Source organism: Chelonia mydas, chromosome 5 (assembly GCF_015237465.2).
Source record: "Chelonia mydas isolate rCheMyd1 chromosome 5, rCheMyd1.pri.v2, whole genome shotgun sequence".
NCBI lineage: Eukaryota > Metazoa > Chordata > Testudines > Cheloniidae > Chelonia > Chelonia mydas.
Genome location: NC_051245.2, coordinates 99,826,648 through 99,850,563, shown reverse-complemented (window position 1 = coordinate 99,850,563; position 23,916 = coordinate 99,826,648). Strand labels below are relative to the sequence as shown.

General features: G+C 38.9%; 1 protein-coding gene across 2 annotated transcripts in view; it reads left to right on the top strand.

Moving 5' to 3' along the window:
* The window catches only part of GLIS3 (GLIS family zinc finger 3), a 257,387-nt gene that overhangs the window by 199,340 nt on the left and 34,131 nt on the right, over positions 1-23,916 (top strand). For both annotated transcript variants that reach the window (XM_007065592.4, XM_043547249.1), the window contains one exon: positions 15,938-16,106. In XM_007065592.4, coding sequence (XP_007065654.2) covers positions 15,938-16,106 — 169 coding nt within the window. The remainder of the gene's footprint in view (positions 1-15,937; positions 16,107-23,916) is intronic.

The following is a 23,916-nucleotide window of genomic DNA, read 5'->3' as shown; positions in this document are numbered from 1 at the left end:
ATGTCTCTATCTGATATTTAAGTCTTTTTTTAGCAGGTCTCATTTTGCCCATGAAAAGACATACCACAATAAGGAATATGTTTGCTCTATGGGAATTGGACTCTTGCCAGAGGTTCAATTCACCCTTCCTTCTAGGCTCCTTAAGTTCATTAAATTCGATTTAGAACTGAAAGGGAATAGTTCCCTCTTTGCTATTCATCTATAATTTTTTAAATAAAGTTATATAAATTAGGTTAAATGTGGCATTTTGTTAGAAAGTATAATAAACCCTTGTCCTATAGGTAAATATAAATCCACCAATAAACATATCTATATTGTTTACATAACAAGCCTTTTATATAGTTTCAATTAAGTGTTTGGGAATTTCACTCTCAAATAATGACTAATGTTGGTTTGCAGTGGTTATAGCTGTTCAAATTTAAGAATTGATATTGAAATATTAAGAAAATAAAAGTGACAATATTTTCCAAAGTTCAAGATCATCTGTAACATGCAGTGGATGACATTTCAGCATTTAGTATGAAATATCTAGATAACTGCAAAAACACCTATTTTTCAGTATTTGCTAGAATATTGTTGCATCTCCCAACAGTCTTCATTCTCTCTTAGCTGAGAGTCTAATCGAAAACCTCATTGGCAAGTCAAAGAGTTAGCTGAATCTTACAATGAGGAGGAGAACAATATAAAGTGGCTATTTTAAATAATGTTCTCCTCCTCATTGTAAGATTCAGCTAACTCTTTGACTTGCCAATGAGGTTTTCAATTAGACTCTCAGCTAAGTGAGAATGAAGGTTGTTATATGTGTGAGTGTGTGTGTGTGTACACACTATCTAGTAGTTTCATTTTGCTGTAAGACATGCCTGTTCTCAATTTGTTTTTCCCAAGGCTGTCATTGAACTATATAGTACATTTAATGTCGTTTTTCTCATTTGTGTTTGATGTGTAATGTTATGATTGAGATTTACACAAAGAAAAGTCAGGAAATTGAAAGTTGTGGTTCCCACAGTGACTACAACTCAGGCCTTTTTCATATAAGAACTGTTTTGCCTTACTGCATATGATGTTAATTTTTAATGCCTTAATCCACGTAGTCTATTCAATTTCTTTCAATCTGAGTGTTGAGGGAAATGTCAAAATTCAAAGTTACATTTGTGTAACTATCATAATTACTTTACTAAGATAGGTTTGTGTACTTCTGATTCTCTTTTATTGCCCTTTGAGGAGGGGATGGGTACTGAAGAAGTTTGAATAAAATACTTGATGTGCTGGACCTTCATTCATCTGAATAAAAACTTAAAACTTTTTTCAGGAAAGAAAAAGGTTGGTTATTCCGCCCTCCCCCCCTCCCCTCAAAAAAAAAAAATATCTTTCATTGGTGACTTACTGACTTGGGGACAGACAGGGCCAGAGTTCCAGAAGACCTCAGCATGTTCTCACAAAAATGTCTCAGTGGGAGCTGCTGAGATTTTTACAGATCTGGCTTATATGTGCTGTTGAACTTTTCAGTTCTAGGTTGCTGATTCAAATCCAGCACAGGCTGGGAAGGACCAGAAGTTTCTAGGCCAAAAGAATTAGTGAGCTCAGTCCAGTTCTTAGTCAACAGTTGTCCACTGTATAAATGATACAATTTAGCACTCTCTTTGTCAGTCTCAGCAGAGAGATCAAGGACCAAATAGGCATGGAAAACTGAACTCCCCTCTCCCTTGCAACTGGTGTTTTAGGATCCTAGTGACACAGAATAGAGCTAGTAGTTCCCCTACACATGCTTTACTAGTGGATAAATAGATGGCCTCTGACTCCAGCATCTTTCATTAGATTTTTTGTTTATTTTTCATTTCTGCATGGTCCTATAGGGAGCAAAAGTGACAATATACTGTGAGAATTAATATTTCTAGACTTATTCAAATCAAGAAATATTAGAAATCTCATTAATTTCTAGCTAAGTTTTATAGACTCAGGAAGTTTGGATGAGGTTTGCATAAGCATCCAAACTTTTGTACTTTTATCCATATTGAATCTCAAACCTTTAAAGTAACTGTGGTGATTTGAATAAATCCCTCAGTTGAGCTCTTTGAGACAAGAAATTACTGACTAGTTACAAACTTTAGTAGGTTTTCAGCTCAGGACATTTTATATGCAGATCAGTTTATTTTCATTTAAATTCCAGTAATGCATTGGTTTTATGCTGAAATACAAGTTTGAAATACAACTGGGCCACTAAGGCCTGATCCAAAGGCCACTGGTATCAATAGACTTTAGATCATGCCCCAGTGCAGAAACTGGAAGCTCAGGAGGAAAGCTGCTAGGCAAGAAACTTAGTGTTGCCAAATCTCGTGATTTTTATCAAGGGTTTTTTTTGCTATTCAGGATAAGGGTTTTAGCTTTTTATGATCCTCTGCTGCTTTCTCATCATGAATTTTTGCCCCTATTGTCAGTGGCTGCCATCTCCCTTTATTGTTAATAGCACTGAAGGCACAGGTTGTTCTTAATCAAGATGACTGCTTTTCCTCTACAGTATCTGCATGTGCAAGAAGGGCTGCCAAAAAGTTAAAAAAAAAAGTTAAAGTGCCCCAGTGTTTCCAATATGATTGAATCCAGGCTGCGGGGAGGCAATATGGCCACCCCCTCTACTCTGTCACTGGGAAACTGTGAGGGGGATGGAGGGATACATTAGAAGCAAGAGAAAGACCAAGGACAGGGTATGTCCATTACTCAATTTGGCCGGGGGGGAACAATAACAGAAAAATGTGGAAATGGCAGAAGTGCTAAATGACTTTTTTGTTCCAGTTTTCACCAAAAAGTTTAGTAGCAATTGGACATATTACTTAATGAATGCCAGTGAAAATGAGGTAGGATCAGAGGCTAAAATAGGAAAATAACAAGTTAAAAATTACTTAGACAAGTTAGATTTCTTCAAGTCACCAGGGCCAATTAAATACATCCTACAATACTCAAGGAGCTGACTGAGGAGATAGCTGAGCCATTAGCAATTATCTTCGAAAAGTCATGAAAGACAGGTGAGATTCCAGAGGACTGGAAAAGGGAAAATATACTTCCCATCTATAAAAAGGGGAATAAGGACAATCTGGGAACTACAGACCAGTCAGTTTAACTTCAGTGCGTGGAAAAATTATGGAGCAAATAATTAAGTAATCAATTTGCAGACACTTAGAAGATAATAAGATAAGTAACAGTCTTCACGGATTTGTCAAGAACCAATAGTATAAAACCAACGTAATAGCTTTCTTTGACAGTGTAATAAGCCTTATGGATGGGGGGAAGTTGTAGATGTGGGAGATCTTGACTTCAGTAAGGCTTTTGATACTGTTTCTCATGACCTTCTCATAAACAAGCTAAGGAAATATAAACTTGATGGAGCTACTATAAGGTGCGTGCATAACTGGTTGGAAAACCATTCCCAGAGAGTACTTATCAGTGGTTCACAGGCAAGTTTGAAGGGCATATCAAGTGGGGTCCCACAGGGATCAGTCCTGGGTCCAGCTCTGTTCAATATCTTCATCAATGATTTAGATAATGGCATAGAGAGTACACTTATAAAGTTTGCAGATGATACCAATCTGGGAGGGGTTGCAAGTTCTCTGGAGGATAGGATTAAAATTCAAAATAATCTGGACAAACTGGAGAAATGGTCTGAAGTAAATAGGATGAAATTCAGTAAGGACAAATGCAAAGTACTCCACTTAGGAAGGAACAATCAGTTGCACACATACAAAATACAAAATGGGAAACGACTGCCTCAAAAGGAGTTCTGCAGAAACGTACCTGGGAGTCATAGTAAATCACAAGCTAAATATGAATCAAGAGTATAACACTGTTGCAAAAAAAGCAAACATCATTCTAGGTTGTATTAGCAGAAGTATGGTAAGCAAGGCATGAGAAGTAATTCTTCCACTCTACTTTGCACTGATTAGGCCTCAACTGTAGTATTGTGTCCAGTTCTGGGTGCCACATTTCAGGAAAGATGTGGACAAATTGGAGAAAGTCCCAGAGAAGAGCAACAAAAATGATTAAAGGTCTGGAAAACATGATCTGTGTGGGAAGCTTGAAAAAATTGGGTTTGTTTAGTCTGGAGAAGAGAAGATTGACAGGAGACATGATAACAGTTTTCAAGTATGTACAAAGTTGTTACAAGGAGGAAGGAGAAACATTGTTCTCTCTAACCTCTGAGGGTAGGACAAGAAGCAGAGGGCTTAAATTGCAGCAAAGGAGGTTTAGGTTGGACATTAGGGAAAACTTCCTAACTGCCAGGGTGGTTAAGCACTGAAATAAATTGCCTAGGGAGTTTGTGGAATCTCCATCACTGGAGATTTTTAAGAGCAGGTTAGACAAACACCTGTCAGGCATGGTCTAGATAATACTTAGCCTTGAGTGCAGGGGACTGGACTAGAAGACCTCTCAAGGTCCCTTCCAACCCTATGATTCTGTTTGGGAGGCAGGGAAGAGAAGTGGTAGAGGATCTGAGGGTCAGGGAGTGGGCTGAGAGCGTGTGCATGTGAGGAGCCAGGGGCAGACTGGGGAGATTGTGAGGAGGCAAGAGAGGAGAGTGTAGGTGCAGGATGGTAATGTAGAGTGAAGAGGAGGGAGATGAGAATCTAGATGCAGGAAATAATCACAAGAGGAACAGGGATGTGTGAAATATGAGAGGAGACTTAAGAGGTGGATGGGGAATAGGGGAAGAGATGTGTGTGAGGGATAGAAGAACATGAGGGGGGGAATGGAGAGCAGTTAGGGGACTGGGGACTGTGGAGGGAGTCAGGAGGGGAGAAAGTAAAAGGATAAGTAATGAGTCAATGCTAAACCAGATTGAGCGGTAAAGTGGAGTCCCCTGCAAGCTGGCAATTTTTCTGTGTGTGCATTTAAGTTTGAATTTTGAAACTGAGATCTTTTGGGGCAGGTAGCTTCTCCCTTAAGGCTTTAAAAAAAATAGAGGTATTGAAGAAAATAAATGTATTTTAATAGCTTGATTTCCAATCCTATTTCATGATACTTTACAGTCTGATTCATGATTTTTGCTTGGGGTTGGCAATATTGCATGACTGTTTGGATTCCTGGAGGAAATCGGTAATTTTTCATTTCTCACTATTTGTCTCTGCTTCCTACTGAAAAGCAATTCTTGTAAACTAAGAGTTAATCATCATGCTTTTATGAGCTGTAATTTCTCATTAGTTAATAGACTGGTTTCTCTAACGCATTTATTTATTTATTGCTGCATCTATCAATCAGTTCACACATTTATTTGCTTTTTTCTTGGTGCACAGAAGACAGGTAGTATTGTTTCCCATCAATTAGCTTGGGATTTTATGTCAGGGATAGACAAAGCCATGTCATTTCATTCTGACAACCTCCCAATCCATTTGGAAGAAATTATTTCATTAACTACTTATCTGGGCTACTGGATAATGAAAAAGTGAAATAATAAAGGAGAGACTGGATTTTTAGGGAATGGCAATATTAAAATTATTCATGCTGCAGAGAATGGAAAAGCATTATAAAGTTGGCTGTGGTGTCCTAGAGAAGCGACTGTTCCAGTTGACAAATGGAAGCAGCAAAAATGATCCCACACTCAAGTTGAGGAGAAAAAGGGTCGACACAATCTGAAGCAGAAAATAGATGATACTCACTTTTACTGTAAACTGTTACACAGGACCTATCACCTGAAATGTGTCTGTGCTGTTTTCCGATTATAGACATGAGCAGATGTCTCTGTTACCAGTGGCCTTCATCAAACTTTTTACCAATTGGAGATGTTTTAATAGTTTATACATATTTAAAAGCAAGAAATTTTTTTAATATTTTTCGTCTAAGGGATGCACAAAATATATACTTGAAGGGATACTGTCAACTTGAAAAATCACACTTCTCTTTGGAACTGTTGTACCCGCTCAAGTTACAAGTATTGCCTTAGAAAACTATAATTGAAAGAAATGAGTGGAAATATATTTTTTCTCTATTTTTCCCAGTTTACTTTGTGCATTTGAAAGCACATTGTATGTAGCCATTTTCACTTTTCTCCTGTATATACAATTTCTTCCATTCTGAAAAGATATTTATAACCATCAACAGAAGGAGCAGAAAAACACTTATATGTGTTTTTTTATTCAGAATGTAATATTTAAAGGGTTTTCTGTCAGAAACTGGAATCATTTCAGATAAGTCAATTTAAAAACTCCATGTTGAGGGTGTCCCTTTAAAGCTCTGAGCTAGCTTTCAGAGGAGCTGGGTATCCATAGCCCTCAGTGATTTCAGGTGCTTAGCACCTCTGAAAATCAGGCCATTAGTCACTAAACATTAATTTAGACGTGAATTGTAAAGCTAACCTGCATATTTAAAGGTCCTAAGTAGCCCTACATTTAATTAGCTTTAGAAAATGGGATAAAAGGATTTTTTATTTAAAAAACCACTGTAGTTTTGTGGTTCATAGTAATGCACTAGTAAAGTCATTAGTCTTTTTTTTAATTCAGAAACCTGTACAAGACCATTTCTTTTATTTTTTTCTTTCTTTTAAGAAATGGCAAAAATGAAAAACTTTGAGACTAGCACATTTTTATGGCTTAAAGTATAGTCATGCATAAAAGTGACTTAGGGCTTGTCTCTATAGACACTTAGTGCAAGAGAAGCCATTGTATGAATCTACAGTGCACTAGTTTTCCATGCACTACTGGCCATGTGGACCCTGCTACCGAGCACTAAAAGTTTCATAGCACACACCTCAGCTTGCTGTGCACTATGTTTTTGTGTAGAAAAGCCCTTTCCTTTGAAGAGCCTGATTCAGCAAACATGTACAAATGTGTGTTTAACTTTAAGTGTATGTGGTCCCTTTGATTTCACTGAAATTACTCATACTTAAAGTTAGGCACATGCATAAAAATTTGCAGTATCAAGGCCTAAAATGAAACCTATTCTGACTTGTGATATAAGAAGTTTAAATATAGCATAATCATCCTAATAATACAGTGGAGTATACTTATGGATCTTTTATTACCAAAAAAAGGTGAAAACAGATCCAAAAAATAAAATTAGCATTATAGATTAGAAAAACAGTTATAATAACAATAGTATAAAATATATAATTATAACAATGTTTTTTCATAAGCTATAATATTTGATAAATTATTAAAATGTAAAGATTTATTGTATTTTTATAAACCTTCTAGATTTTAGAAAAACTTGTTATTTTTACTGTTTTCTATATGAATTGCATGGTTAGGACTAACCTCACCACTAGGTATATATTTAATTCTTGGTCTAAATTCTGATCTGTGTTGCACTGGTGCAAGGCAGAGTAGACTTTGACTCAGAATAATTGAGGGCCTGAGCCTGCAAACACTTAAGCAAGTCCAAAACTTTACTCATGTGAGTAGTTCTATTGAGGTTGATGGGACTACTCATAGGTGTAAATTTAGGCATGTGCATATGTATTTGCAGGAGTGTTACTTAAATATTCCTTGGACCAGAATGAGAGTGAGACTCAGCCTATAGCCCCGTGGTTAGGGTATGCACCTGGGAGACCCAGGTTCCAGTCCCTGCTCTAATGAGTATGTAAGTATTTTATACAAAGTAGAATAGCTTCAACAGGAGAGACTGAGAGAGACCCACCCTAGTGGTGCGGGCACTCACCTGTGAGGTTAGAGACCTGGGTTCAAATTATTGCTCTGAATCAGGCAGAGCAGGGATTTGAACCTGGGTTTCCCACATACTAGGTGAGCACACTGGGTTTTTGGGCATAAGGGTGGCACCATCACTATCTCCTCCTCATTTTTTTTTTTTACAATTTTTTTGTGACAAAGGGCTGGCCCAGCTTAAGCACCTAACTCCAGGAGAGTATTCATGGTTGAGAATCACAGGTGGAGGGAGGCATCTCCTTCTGGACCAGAGTTAGGCACCTAATTCCTTTTGAGGAGCAGGGCTTAGGCTCCACCACTTTCTTCTGCATTTCCTACTGGCTAGCTTAGCCAGCTCCCCACTCAGCTTACTGGCTTTTGTGAATCCCATTCTTAGGTTCCTAGCTCTCCCCACACATCGTATAAGGAACCTGGGTGCCTAAATTGCAGCTGTGGAATCAGGTGGGCAGCAGAGTGCCTACATATTAGATGTTGCAATGCTCAGTGTAAGTACCCCTTTACGGATCTAGCCCTATGTTGTCATTTAAAAAAATCCTAGTCATTCTGGTTTATTCAGTATTATAGTATCATGAAATTTTCAGTCAGAATTTATAAATGATATATTTTCTACTACATCCCTATATCCTAAAATGTTTTGTGCCCCATCTCCTAGAATTTCTTATGCCAAAAAATCCTAAATGCTGTAATATAGAATATTTTTTTAGTTTTTAAGTTTATTATGCCATATGTGGCAAAAATTCAACAGTTTCACATTTTAAAATAAACCAAAATGTATAATTTATAAATTCTCTCTGAAAATGTCATGAATTGAACATTCTCCAGTGCTCTAAAATGAAGCAAGATAATTACTGCAGCTGTTCACATTTGCAAGTTTTTCTTTGCACCAGAAAGACAGAATTGTTGTAATAAGAGTTTTTAGATTCTGCAGAATATTTTTGCAACATTGCCCTGAAGACAGTGTTGTGAACCACTGTTCTAAGTAATATCATAGGGCCCAATTCTACAAATACTTTCGTACATGCTTAACTTAGGAACGTAAGAATGGCCATACTGGGTCAGACCAATGGTCCATCTAGCCCAGTATCCTGTCTTTGAACAGTGACCAATGCCAGATTCTTCAGAGGAAATGAACAGAATACAGCAATTATTGAGTGGTCCATCCCTTGTCATCCAGTCCCAGCTTCTGGCTGTTAGAGGCTTAGGAACACCTTGAGCTTGTGGTTGCATCCCAGCCCATCCTGGCAAATAGCTATTGATGGACCTATCCACCATGAATTTATCTAGTTCTTTTTTGAACCGGTTATAGTCTTGCCTTCACAACATCCCTGGCAATGAGTTCCACAGGTTGACTGTGTGTTGTGTGAAGAAATACTTCCTTTTGTTTGTTTTAAACCTGTTGCCTATTAATTTCATTGGGTGACCACTGGTTCTTGTGTTATGTGAAGGAGTAAACAACTCTTCCTTATTCACTTTCTCCACACCATTCATGATTTTATAGATTTCTATCATATCCCCTATTACCAGAGCCATCCCCTCAGTACGGTGAATTGGGGTGACTGCTCTGGGCCCTGCACTTTGGGGGGCCCCATGGGCCGCTGGTGCAACTGGCTGGCCTCAGGCACGGTTGGTCCTGGAAGTGACGGATTTCGTAGGATTCCTGGAAGTGACGGATTCCACCTCCATAGGAACGGCCCTGCCTATTAGGCATCTCTTTTCTAAGCTGAAAGTCCCAGTGTTTTTAGTCTCTCCTCACATGGAAGTGGTTCCATATCTCTAATAATTTCTGTTGCCCTTCTCTGTACCTTTTCCAATTCTAATACATCTTTTTTGAAATGGGGTGACTAGAACTGTACACAGTATTCAAGGTCTGGGTGTACCATGGATTTATATAATGGCATTATGATATTTTCTGTCTTCTTACCTATCCCTTTCTTCATGGTTCCTAACATTGTTTAGCTTATACATGTGCTTCAGTGTTGGTTTATTATTATTATTTGAAATGTAGAGTGCCTGGGTGCTCCAATCAGGGGTCATTGTGCTAGATGCTGTACACATATATAACAAACAGATGCCCCAAACAGCTAATAGGCATATGAGGCAACTGGTGGATACAACACACAGATAAGGGGAGCATTAGGTAACACTGAGACAATTATTATTATAAGCATACACAGCTGTCACAGCACATCAGAAGCCTAATCATTAGGCATCATGACAAAGGAGGAGTTAGAAGGAAATCAATATAGTGACTTTGTGGATAAAAGGCAATATGGGAGAAAGCATGAAGGTGTTGGTAGGAAAACTGGCCTTCTGAGTGATAAAGGCTGACATGTTGGCATAGCAGAGGTGGGAGCAATAGCTCAATGCCAATTAAAAGGTGGCAAGTGTGGTGTGGTTAAGCCGTGAAGGGCTATCAAAGTGAATACAAGTAGTTTGTGTTTGTGCAATGGAAAGGGGGGAGCCAGCAGAGGGATGAAAAGATAGGGGTGATGTAGTCAGGGCAACAAGTCAGTTGTTACCTTTTAATTACAATCAAGAAGAAACACTGTGTTTGTAGGACTTGCTATCTTTTGTGACCTACTATTGAAGAGGCAGGGAATGGAGCACACTTAACTAACCCTCGAGGCATTACAGGAGAGAACAAAAAGGTGGGTCACATCCGGGGCCTGCCAAATTCAACATCATCTTTACCTCTTCAAATATGACACTTCATTCTTTTCTGTTCTGAAGCTTTTCATGGGCGGCATTTTGAATGGGTTTAACGTGGGGCAAAATGGGATTTGTCAAGGTCGGGAATTAGGAGATTACAATAGTCAAGAATTCCTGCTAATATTTCATATTCACAAACATTTTCATGAATACCCTGCAGTTGTCCAAATACTTTCAAATTATGAATAATGTGAGCTATTAATGGTAGCAAACCAAACTTGCTGTGTTTATTCATTGCTATATATTCACAAATCAGGATTGTTTACTATTGTTACTATTTAGTGTGGTCTAGCTGAAATATTCTGGTAAGGCCAGGATCGTGCAAACACTTATGATTGTGCTTATATTCAAGCAGGTGAGTAGTCCGTTTAAAGTCAGTGCACTACTCCTGGGTATAAAATTAGGCATGTGCTTAAATGTTTACAGAATTTGGGCCTAATGCTACATTTGACCCTTATCCTTAGCGTCGAATAACATTTTTTGAGGTCCAGTTCTGAATTTGTCGAACACCTACGGTTCTCATTAAATGAACATTATTGTCAGGATCAGGCCCATTTTGTACATATACTTTACAAGGACTCACTAACTTTAATATCTTACATATTTTATGCAGAATGCAGACATTTCCTGCAGATTTGTCCCTTTCTTCCCCAGCTTTAGTTTTGAATTTTAGAAGTTTAGTTCTTAGTGTAGCTTTAAGGTAGCTATTTCCACTTGGATGCAATTTGCTGGTGCTATGTGAATTACATGCATGCATCCGATGAAGTGAGCTGTAGCTCACAGAAGCTTATGCTCAAATAAATTTGTTAGTCTCTAAGGTGCCACAAGTCCTCCTTTTCTTTTTATGGTAATGATTTTCATTCAGCTTGTGAGAGAAGGAAAGCTTACGTGTATTGGTGAATTAGCATTACCATTGCAAAGTAACAAGCGACAACTGTGTTATTTCTATTTCCCTTCTTCATGCTAAGAGAAAACCAAAGTGAAAAGAAACTACAATCTACTGAACAAGTAAGAGTCAGGCAAGGATATGATACAATGACCTTCAGTTGAAGCAAGAACCTCAGGTTTTAATCCAGATCACAAACTTTATTGCTTTGGGGATTTCACCATCTCTTAATCACAAAAGTAATAAGAATTTCCAATATGTTCAACTGCTGTGCTTAATCAATTGTTCCAGCTGCCAATCACTGGCAATATCAGAAAGTACTGTGGACTTAACAAATGCCTGCCAGCCAACAAACCAGCTGTGACCCTTTGCTAACACTGAAGGGTCTAGACAGTGAACTTTAACCTCTCCTCAGACTTCCCTGACATATTACATATTGTATCACAGCAGGCTCATAGTTATTGCAGTACGTACTGGACAGATTTTATTTTGCTACTCATATTATGTGTACACGGAAAGCAGAAACCCATGGCAGCAAGTCTCAGAGCCCACGTCTACAGACTTGGGCTCTCAGTATGGCATTACAAATAGCAGTATAGACTTCAGGCTCAGGCTGATGCTCAGAATCTGAAGGCTGCCTCCTGCCCTAGGTTTCAAACCCTGGGGACCTTTTTTGGCAACTAGCATCCTTCTCCAGTAACTTGCTGTAACACACTGAAACATCAAGTTGGCTTTTCTATGGTGTTGGGGAGAGTTTCTGCCATTTTATCTCTTCCCACACCTCCAAGGTGAAGATAGAGTTAACACTCTGCAGCGGGCTGCTACCTCAGAGACAAATATTCAAATGTGCTAGACCATCAGGTCAGGTGATCTGGAGTATCATTAATAAAGAAGGAGGTATGGCTTCATTTTCAGCTTGTGGACTGCCTGCAAATTTCTGGTGAGTGTTAAGATCTTTAGTGAAGAAATGCCAGGCACAAGCGTCAGAAAAAAGCAAAAAAGTCTCAGAAAGCTAGGTTTGTAAATCTCAGTTCATGTTGCTAGCTGTTATTTGATTTCCTTGATATTGTCTAGTGGTTTTAGGAAGCCCTGAGTTCTCACTCCACTTCTGCCAATGACTTCCTCTGTGGCTTTGGAAAAGTTACTTAAGCTGTCTGCCTAGTTTCCCTAGCTGTAAAAAGGTTAGTAAGTATCATTATCTCCAAACTCCCAGGTTGTGAAGATTAATGTTTGTAAAGGACTTTGACCCAGGTCTTCAAACATATTTAGGCACCTAACTCCCACTGAAATAATATGGGAATTAGGCATCTAAATACCTTTGAGGAGGATTTGGGCCTTTGAACATGGAAACACAAAAGGGGGAGCTGAAAGGAGGGAGATAGTCATGGGGAAGGGAGAAACATGGCCTGAATGCAGCCAGGTGGGCATGTCTGTTTTTCTCTTCTGATGCCAAATATCCTGTTCACAAGGATGATATAATTATTCCATATACAAATGGAATGTTAAATACAGTGATTTAAAAATAAAAAACACGCTAGCAAATATGCAACTTTAATTGAAGCTGAACCACAAACAAAAGGCTTATGCTGTCTTTTCTAAGTGGAAAGTATTTTCAACCCTGCCTCAAAATCTTTGTGGGCATGGGTAGGAGGAGAGGCATTTTGGGGGCAGAAGTAGATTGACAGAACACTGATTTGACAGTAATAAATCCATGGTAATAAATTACACCATAGTTGGTAGTTTGCAAGAAGAAAGGTGGTAATTCTGCATTTTAAACATGTTCCTTTAAATTACAGGGTTCTTGCTCCATTAAGAGAAGAAATTGAATTTTTTAAAGTATAAATTCTGTAATATTTTAAAATGCTATTTCTCTTTTTTCTTACTTGTGAATCAAGTTTCTTTTTCCCTCCATCCACTTCATTTTTATTGCATGTCAATAGAATGCATAATAATGCAGCTCCACAAAGAGAAAATCTGTAGGAAGAGAGATGCCTGTTGGATAATCTTTGTGTTGGTAAATCCTTCTGTGATGAGACCTCGAAAATGGCAGCTTGAATTTTTCCTATATAATTATCAAAATTAGATGACCTAAAAAGGTGTAACTCAATCTTAGGTTCACATTCAAGTCCAAAAGGCTATCTATCTGAAACTATGCCGTAACCTGAGCTTCTTAAGGATCATGGGGGAACAATAGCTTTTTCATGGTATTTATTCCTGGGAATTTCTTTTGATGGGTTTTATTTATGTTGGAGTATTATACAAACTATTGACTTTCATATTTATTGAAGAAACAGGAAAATACTTTTTTACCGAGGAACGCTTTGTTAAAAAAAGCCCTTTTTCATAATGTTTCTATGCAGATCTAGCTTATTATAAATTGGAGATAAGAAGAATGTTTGTTGTCACAGATGTTTACTAGGTTTCATGCTATTCAAACTATGTGCTTAACTTAGATCAGGCAGCAAAAGGCAATTACTTAAGAGAAACTGACAACAGAAAGATTTGCTTTCTCAAATAATGATGCTAAGGACCCTCCAAGTAATTTGGAAGTTACTATCATACTGTACAGTATATTGAGAAATTAGAGATTCAGATCTAAGGGTACGTCTACACAAGAGCTGGAAGATGTAATTCCTAGCTCATGTAGACATACTTGCACTAGCTCTGATCAAGCTAGCATGCTAAAAATAGCAGCATGGCTGTGGTGGCATGGGTGTTAGCTTGGAATAGCCATCCGAGTACGTACCTAGGACCTCAGACGGAGTTGTACTGTATGTCTACCCAACCTGGGAATACACCACCCAGCTGCTGTGTAGACATACGTGTAGATACTACAGCCATGAATGCCCTAGAAATGCACGTAAATATCTTCCTATTGATATGAATCTGAAATCATAGCTCCAAATGCTGGCCCCCAGCTTTCCTGTAGCATTGAGGCTGTCAAGGCTGTGTGACATAACATGGCATGACTTGGAGGCTGCTGTCTTCCATGGATGCTGATGGAAACAGTGCTCCATAGCATCCATAAAGCCAACCAAGCCCTTCTTCTGCCCACTTTTGGAGTCCATAACTCCACTGCACCCAGACATTGACAGCTGAGGTTAGCGAAGGGCTCTGTATTCAGCAGGCTTCCCTTACTCTGTGTGGGGAAAGAAGGGGTGGATTCCTTTTGGACGATCAAGAAACAGGGAAGACAGAGCAGGGGTGGAATGCAGAACCCATTTAGGGCAAAGAAGACACCACTATTGCAATAAATAGGGAAGGACAGAGAGAGAAAGACCAGATCTGTGGAAAGCTCCAGAGGGGAACATAGAATTTACTTGTCAACATCTGCACTACGTGTGTGGGTCAGGACTTGGTCCATCTATATGTCAATGGCTAATTGTTAATTGATAAGGGTTGTGTATGTGTACATCCAAAAGCAGAATTTGGCACACTAACAGTTATGGGAGCTCTTTATATGTGTGCTAAGGGGACATTATACATCCCTACATTACTCAGATGAAAACAAGCAGATTTTTTTCTTTGTCAGCAGATTAAGGTCTCTAAATAGAAACATAGATGTTGGAGATGGAAAAGACCTCTTAGGTCACTCTAGATGCCTGTCAGTGCATGCTTGTTCCCTACCGTACTTTCTCCAATTTCGCTTTGTCCCAAGCAATGTGGCTTCTATCAGTTCCCTTGGAAACTATTCTCCAGTTTAATTGATCTCACCTTTAGGTAGTTTTTCTTAATATGCAGCCTACATTTTAATTTTCTTAATTTCATCTAATTTCTCTGTCATATACCTTGTGTTATCCTACACAATTCCTCTGCTCAGAAACTTGGAAGACTTACCTCTCCTTTTTGTTTAGCTAAGCCATACACTTTTTGTTCTCTGTCTTTTTTGATGAAGATTAAGTATCTATGTTTTCACTCAAAATCAACTGCATGACGTGACACGGATGTCGGTAAAAAGCACCTAAGTTTGTCAGGAGATGTAAGGAGAGTGATCACTTTAGATAAGCTATTACGAGCAGGAGAGTGGGGTGGGAGGAGGTATTGTTTCATGGTCTCTGTGTATATAATGTCTTCTGCAGTTTCCACAGTATTCATCCGATGAAGTGAGCTGTAGCTCACGAAAGCTTATGCTCAAATAAATTGGTTAGTCTCTAAGGTGCCACAAGTACTCCTTTTCTTTTTGCGAATGATATTAAGTTAACCCTTCAGCATGTGACTAGTTTTTTTTATTTGTTGAAAAATTATGAAAGTATTCAGATTTTCAAAAAGTAGTAAACATTTGTTTTTAATTGTGATATTTTATATCAGTTTTTAGATCAGCTCCAAGAACTATGCTTTATAGCTTTACAACTTGTTCTGCAATATGAAACAATGATAGACCCCAGATTTGCAATATTTATTCAAGCAAAACTCCCAGGACTGGGTCCATAGTGTTGTCCTTTTTGATTTTAGACAATTGTCCATTGTGAACTGTCCAATCACATGCATAGTTTCAAAACTCAATCAGTGTTTCTTTCATTATAACATAATTTGGGTTGTTTTTTATGTGACATTTTTTCAAACAGAAAGCAAGACTTGAAAAAAAGTTGGTTTCTAAGAATTAGCATTAAATCATTCGTAGAAAGGGTGATCACTTACCTGGTAGTACTGACTGTTGTGCCTACCATGATACTGAATATTGCTCTCCCTCTGATTTCAGCTACAATGTTCTCCAGTACTCATTCAAGTCGGAGTGGAACAGCTGCTGGGGGTGGTCCACCATCACATCCTGTCAGTCACCCTTCTCCAGGGCATAATGTACAGGGTAGTCCCTGCAACCCACCATCTCAGTTACCTCCTCTGTCAGCTGTCGACGCCAGCACTGAGAGGTAAGACTATCTTTATTCATTTTAAAAATGAGAAGCAATTGACTTTGAACATTACTAAGTTTAGTAGTAGTTTTATTGTTACTCTTGTTTGTTTAGAATGTTGTTAACAGCACAGCCGGATTATGATGATACTTCAACATATATTTTGTGTTAGTGCACAAATGTAGAGTAAGTGACCACTATTCTTAGTAAATCCCAGAGCATATACTTGTGCCTCTGGGATTTACTTAGCTATATTCACTGGTAGTTTGAGAGAGATTCTTACTTTTTTAAAAATGTATTATTTGTACTATAGTAGTGCCCAGAGGCTCCAACCAAGACTGGAGTCCTGTTGTGTTAGGTGCTAACACATCGTAAGACACAGTCCCTGCCTAGAAGAGCTTATACTGTAAATAAACAAGACAAATAGTAGGAGGGGAAACAGGGATGAAGTGACTTGCCCAAGGTCACTCAGTAGATCAGTGGCAGAACTGTAACAGAACCTCAGGTCTCCAGACTGCTAGTCAAGTGTCCTATCCACAAGTCCATTATATGAAAACTATAAACAATAAGTAGGCTTGGAAGGATTAGATTTTCATTGGTTAAAGTCAATAAACATAAATTTCACTTTACATACACAAACCAACAAAAATATATTTCCATCAATGATTATCAAAATTTACAGAGAAGCAAAGTAAGCAAAATGTTGTGTGAGAACTTATTAGACTTTGATTTAGGGATATTTACTTTGTGTTTTTCGACATTTGATGCTGACAGTTTGTGTTTTGACCATTAGAAACCTTTAACTTTTGAATCTCAATGTCTACTGTCAACAATTATTGTCTGACCCCCAATAATTACCTGCAATTGTAAAAATTTAAATAGATACAATTTTTAAAATGCTTAAATCCTGTAATTTCTGCACAACCATGAAAAGTTAAACTGATCATCTTAAAAAAAAAGCTTTAAAGTAAACATTGCTATTATTGATTGAAATTACAAAAAAATAAAAATAATTGAATTTTTCCAAGCCTATGAATAAGGATAGTGTCTCTCCAATTTAAAATTGCATTGAAGGAGAAAAGAGAAGTTAGAGGAGAGATGGAGAAGCTTTCTTAATAAGAATGAAAATGCTAATTATTGAGTTGCTCTGTGTAAGTGGCTTGGGAGCCATGATTTTTAGAGCCTCACTAGCATTTATATTCTTGTCCTACTTGCCAATATGTTGAAGTGGGCAGGTTGTCAGTTTGATTATTGCTGACTGACTTGGCTTTCGAGAAGTGTAATACACATGGGTTGAACTCCTATTGCATGTGTTTGTATTTGTTTTCAGCATGTTTAGTAGGAGGAAGTTATTTAATCATGAAAATTTGCAGACTGAACTTGCAAGATGCTGCATGCCTCCAGTGAACTTATCAATGCCCCTCAAGCACAGTGAATTTGTAGAGTTCAGGTCACTTTGCACCTCTCAGGAGCAGATCAGCACCTTGCAGGACTGGGACCCTGATTTGCATGTTATTTGACATTTGCCGCTTTGAAAACTCTGGTGTAAACTAAAGCTGCTTTCTCGACTGAAATAAGCTCATATTTTTGCAGGAAGCTGATCTCTTCCATATTGTGAAACTAGTGTGCAATGACTGGACTTGACTTCTAATTTAGTAGCAAAGGAATATGAGTCATAGTCAGAAGTCAGTCATTGCTGGTTAGGGACAAGATCTCCCATCTTTATGGTTTCTATTACTTTAGATATTTCAGTGATATAAAAGCAAATCCTCTGAAAGGGATCCAGTTTTCATCTTTAAATATTACCTAAATGATTATTGATCAGAAATTGCATGATGTTAATGGTTTCCACTTAGTATATTAAATCAAAATTCTGACTATACTGCATGAGACCTAGGTAAATAGTTTTTCAGTAGAAACATATTTCTGATATAAATTCAATGGTACACATATTACACTTTAATTTTAATATAAATATTCTATTCTTACTGTATATCTATGGACATTTTTAAATATAGTTTTGCTGATTTTACATAATTTTCAACACACTAAAATACACACTTCTATATTTCACTAATGTATCGCAAGGTGTTTAATTTTCTTCAGGAATAGAAATGTCAGTAATTAGGAAAGCACAAAAAATCCAATTATAAACCTCAAAAGAACATTCCTGGATTTCAGTTGCTGATAAATGGACCTAATTCCCCCATAATGAAAACAGTACTACAGCTCTGCCTTTTATCTTGAAGGTGGAAGAATGGGATGGCTTGCGCGATTGGGCTAAGGTGTCTTTCATGTCTAGGTTGCCACTTTGAGTTCAATTAGTTCAGTCATGGCTGAAAGGGGTTAGAACCATCTGCTGTATGGAGGCAGTATCAGTCCACTTCTAGTGGAGGTGCCTCATCATAAATACAATCATCATTGCTGCTAATTGTTAGTATCCTTGTCAGGAGAAGGGCCAAGGAGTGAATGATATATAGATTCCTCTTCCCTGTAGAAGTGGTTCCTTTCAGTCGGAGTTGAGGGATATTGGCAAATGCTATTGGGAAGTTTCTGCTGCCTTTTGTTGCTAGACCACTAGCCGGCTCAGTCCAGTATTTATTACAAGCATTGAAATCACTGTTTAAAAAACAAGTCCGCATCCTCTTATTAGCACATTTCTGAGAAGATTACTGTTGGGAGACCACTGTTGAAACACTTTAATAGTGATGTGTATAAATAGTTCCTACCTCATTGGGGCCCTGATCCTGTTTGGGACCTCAGGACACTATGATGATACTGACAATAATGAATAATAATAAAGTTCTGGTCTGATACACTCCTTCCTTACAAGCCTTTTTTTCCCCTTACATGAACCATATACACATTTTCATAAACTGTTTCATAGTTATTCCCCATCTATGTTTGGGGCTTCTTTGGATTCAAGACTGAGGAAGTGCCAATAACTACATTAATGCAATGTTAAGAGGAAGCATTTAAATGCAGGAGAGTGAAGATTACCACAGCAGTGATAACTTGCTCACAGGGCACCTATATATATTTAGGCAAATATTTAACAGGAGAAATAATACAAAACACTGCATATAGCCAAGACACTGTATTCTGCCATCATGGAATTTTCCACAGAATTCACCCCTTGCTGCAGAATCTCTGTTTCCATTTAAAAAAAATTAAATGTCAAGCCTTCAGGGTTGTGACGATAACCTTGAAAATGTGAACTAAGTATAAACTTGTCTGAGTGTGCAAAGAGCCTGAAATAATGGTTCTGAGCGGTGTGAACTGCCTCAGCCATCTCACTCTGGGACCCACCGACTTAGACCTGGTCTAAACTGAAAATTTAGGTTGACATAACTATCTTGCTCAGGAGTGTGAAAAACAGACACATCTGCATGCTGCAGCTATGCTGACATAACTCCCAGTGCAGACACAGCTAGGTCAATGGAAGAATGTTTCGGTCAACCTAGCTACTGTTACTCAGGGAGGTGGAGTTCCCACAGCAATGGAAAAACCTCTTCTGTTGCTGTTATCTGCATCTACACTACAGGGTTATAATGGCATAGCTATGGCACCGTAGCCAATGTCGCACCCATAGTGTAGACATGGCCTTAGTGATTATGCAAGCGTGAAATGTGCCATTTTTTCCAAGAGAACACAGAATTCTGCATACAAAATTAATTATTTAGCTACAGCCAAGAGCCCAGCATTTTGCTTTGTCTCCCTGGCCTGCTGGGACCTGCCTGCAGCTGTCTCTTGCTCTGGACCATTCTGCACAAGGGGAAGTTAATTGGACTACAGTGCATGCTCACATCACTGTTTTATAGAACAAGGCAGGAGTGGGGAGGGCTGGTGCCAATGCTCGAGTCCAGGTTGCAGCCAGGGAGAAGGGGGAGGCAGAAGGGCAGGCTTGACAGCTATGCTGCCTAGGGGCTTGGGGAGCTGAGATGATGAACTAGGGAAGCAGACCACAACCTCTGCCTCCCCTCTTCCATGGCACACATGAGGAAGGGGAAGGATAATCTGTCCTGGACCACCTAGGCAATGTTGTAACTGCTGAGGCCCTTGGAGCTGGGCATGTAGTGTACAAAGTATGGTTGAGAATAATCATTGGTAAATTGTACAGCCCATTACGAGTCATAGTCGTGTGTTTGGTTGTGGAAGGGGTGAGAATGCAGGATATTTCCCAGAGATACAATAAATTAATACACGGAGATACAATAAATTAATATTGCCACAGAATTTAGGAGTTCTTACCGCAGACTTTGTTGCCACTGTGCCATGTAGCACATGAGGTGCTGTATATTCTGTATGAGCAATGTGGCTCCACTAACACAGTGGAACCTCAGAGTTACGAACACCTTGGGAATGGAGATTGTTCGTAACTCTGAAATGTTCGTAACGCTGAACAAAACGTTATGGTTCTTTCAAAAGTTTACAACTGAAAATTGACTTAATACAGCTTCAAAACATTACTATGCAGAAGAAAAATTCAGCTTTGAACCATCTTAATTTGAATGAAACAAGCACAGAAACAGTTTCTTTACTTTGTCAAATCTTTTTTTTTAAGCTTTCCTTTTATTTTTTTAGTAGTTCACATTTAACACAGTATTCTACTGTATTTGCTTTTTTTGTTTGTTTGTTTTTGTTTCTGGTGCTTCTTGCTTGCATACTTCCGGATCCAAATGAGGTGTCTGGTTGACTGGCCAGTTCGTAACTCTGAGGTTCTACAGTATTACCCTGAGAACCTTAACTACTGGATTTTCTGCATTTTGAATAATTAACTTCTCAACCTTAATGTTGCATTAACATAGTTCTTGCTTTTAATATTCAGTTACAAAAATTAAAATTTTAAAGGAAAAAAAACAAAAAATGGAGGCTGCTACTACCTAATTCCACACCCACCAGCAGAAATTTCTCTACCGCTATAACAGAACAAGGCTGTCGCTTGTTTTCCAGCTGCAGAAATACTCACATCCATCATCTCCCAAGGTGAAATGCCCCATTATAGGTAATGGTATGTCATTCAATGTAGAATCTACTGACCCATTCACATGCACACAAGTCTGCGTTGTTTCAACATTAAGCTCTCCCACACACTCTTTTCTCCTCTGTCTGAGTGATGGTTTCCCTGGACAAGGAGACTCCTCTTCGACCCTTACGTTTGGGCAGCAGGCTCAGGATTCTAGGGAAGCCATAGTGACTCCCATTCCTTTCACTCCCGTGGACAATAAGAAGGAGAAAACGTGGAGGAATCAGAGGCTTCTCTTCAACTTTCTCTTCCTTTGGAAAACGGGAAGGAGGCTGTAGAGAAGCTGACGAAGCCCTGTGAACCTGAGCCTCGCAGTTGTGGGAAGGGGAATTGAAAAATAATGCACACATCTTGTGCAAGTTTGGTTCCATGCCAAAAGTCAAAGCACCGAGATTGGTTTGGGGGCAGGTTTTCATATCCAAATTCTCTAAAATTCAGGTGGTGGAAGCAAAGTTAGGATAAAACTGGAATTCAAATCTAATCTCTACCATAAAATTCATTTTTTCTAATTGTTTTGTTTTTATTTTTTTTAATGCTCACCAAATTTGAAAAGATTTTGACTGTTTAATTAAGAGAGGGTATGATAAAGGTATACAAAATATTGTATGGTAGAGGGAAGGTAAATGTGGCCTACTGGTCATCCACTTTTGAATACAAGAACAAGGGAACATTCAATTAAATCAAAAAAGCAGCAAACTTAAAAACAATAAAAATGAATACTTGTTTACATGATACTTAATTAACTTGTGGAACCCACTGCCACAAGATCATTGTTGCCCAAATGCCCAGTTTAAAGGGATTAGCTGTATTTACAGTTATAATAATATCTGCAGTTACATTTTGCTTCTTAAGGCATGTTTCTGGACATAAATGACCCAATAACTGATTGGGTTTGGGAAGACATTTCCCCTATGGGCAGGCTGTTCTGTAATTCTCCACTATGAGGGATCTCTCATGTTCCTCTGAAGCTTCTAATACTAGCCACTATCTGAGACAGATAGATGTTGAGCTAGATGGACCTGGTATAGCAATTCCTGTATTCCTAAAGCATGAGAAATTTTAGCTTGAAAGGAATTTTTTAGGCTGTTATTAATGGCTGAATAGAAGGATTTAGAATTGAAGTATTCAACTTTATTACTGCAGTGCTATAATAAGAGTTGGAGCAGTGCTTTTATTTGCTTATTTGAGTATGTGGTTATATTCTTTTTATGGCTTCACTATAAAACAGCAAGTAATTCCCAGCCAGACCTCCAAAAGCAAAAGCCCCCAAGTGGTTCTAACTGAAGAGTCAGGGCAGCTAATGCTTACATATTACAAAGCTTCTTGTCTGTGGTATGAAACAGGCTGGCTCTAAGAAAGATTCCACTTAAAGCACATAACAATGTTGTTCTGAAATCAGTACAGTAATTTCCTCCCATGGTTTGGACAGCTGGAGATTTGTCTGCTAAGAGGCTGTATCTTTTCTGCTAGTGAGGAAATGTCTGCCTGTTAACAATGACAGACTCTGAAGGATGGAGGTGAGCAACTGATCAAACCTTGGGCCCTGCCTTAGCCAAGCTAGCAAAGCCTGATATTTCTCTCTCGTCTGTTTCCATGCTTTGTCTCTTTTTTAGAGAGGTTATCCGCCCTCACTTGCCTTTACCAACAGCTTAATTCTCAAGCATAGATGTAACCCACCAATCATTGTGTTACAGGTCCCCCTCTGTGCTGACCCACAAAGGATATGAGTTGTTACAGCCACAGTTAAGGAGCTCTAGCTCAAGATATAGCAGATTATACTTCTAGTCCTGGAGATCCTCTGTTCAGTTCCCACTGTGTTGGTCAAGGTGGCCGTTATCATATCAGAGTAGCCACTGGCAGTAAGAAAAGGCTCTTCACCTGCTGATGAGTAGAGTCAGTCAAGGGTGAATCTTCACTCCTGAGTCTAGAGTGACTACATTTTCTGACAAACTGAGACACCAGTCCTGGGGGCAGGAGTAGAAGTGTGCCATTGACTGTTCTGGGCACACCTCCTCATACCAAGGTAGGTTGGTCTTAGCAACAATGCCTCCTACTTCTTAACCAAGCAACAGTCTCTTTTCTATATGTGGAAAGACTATGGCTGCCAGCTTTTTGGAAGGAAAAATGTAGAAACACTTGCGTGCTGTTACATGTAAGCAAAAAGTCAAATAATTTGCACATAACCGTAAACTGCAGCTTTAACAAAAAAAAATGCATGGATTTAGTGTTGGTGAAGACATGAGCTTGACAATGCTGCTGAATGAAGTTTTCTGTGTAACTACAAATAAAGCATGCATCAGGGCAAGCTTCTCATGCACTGGCATGCTTCACACCTGATATGAGGGGAAGGGGATTTCCTTTACATGTAGCAAGGCTCGTTCAATCTCCATAGCCAGTGCAATTTGTGGCCTTTCTGCTGAGTAAGTGTAAAGTGTGTGTGTGTGAATTTGTGATGTTGGAGCTGGAACTGGACCAATCTGAGTTCCCTTCTGGCCTCTGTCCCCTCATTGGCCCCTTCCCCTCACAGGGGCTCAGGTGAACAGGCTGGGGAGGAGACACTTCTCCCCGCCCCTCTCACTTGTGGGGTAGTGGAGGCAGCTTTCCTAGTGGCTTGGCAACTGCCTGCCACAGTGTTGCCAGCTCTCCTGATTTTTTCATGTGTCATGGGATTTCAGCCAGGGCTGGAACCCGTCGGGTCATGTCACAAGAAGCACCAGCACCAATTTCAGACCTGCATGCGGGTGAGGAGGAAACACCTTCTAGCTGGCTGCCTTCCCCACTGCCCCACCTCCTGGGGAAGAG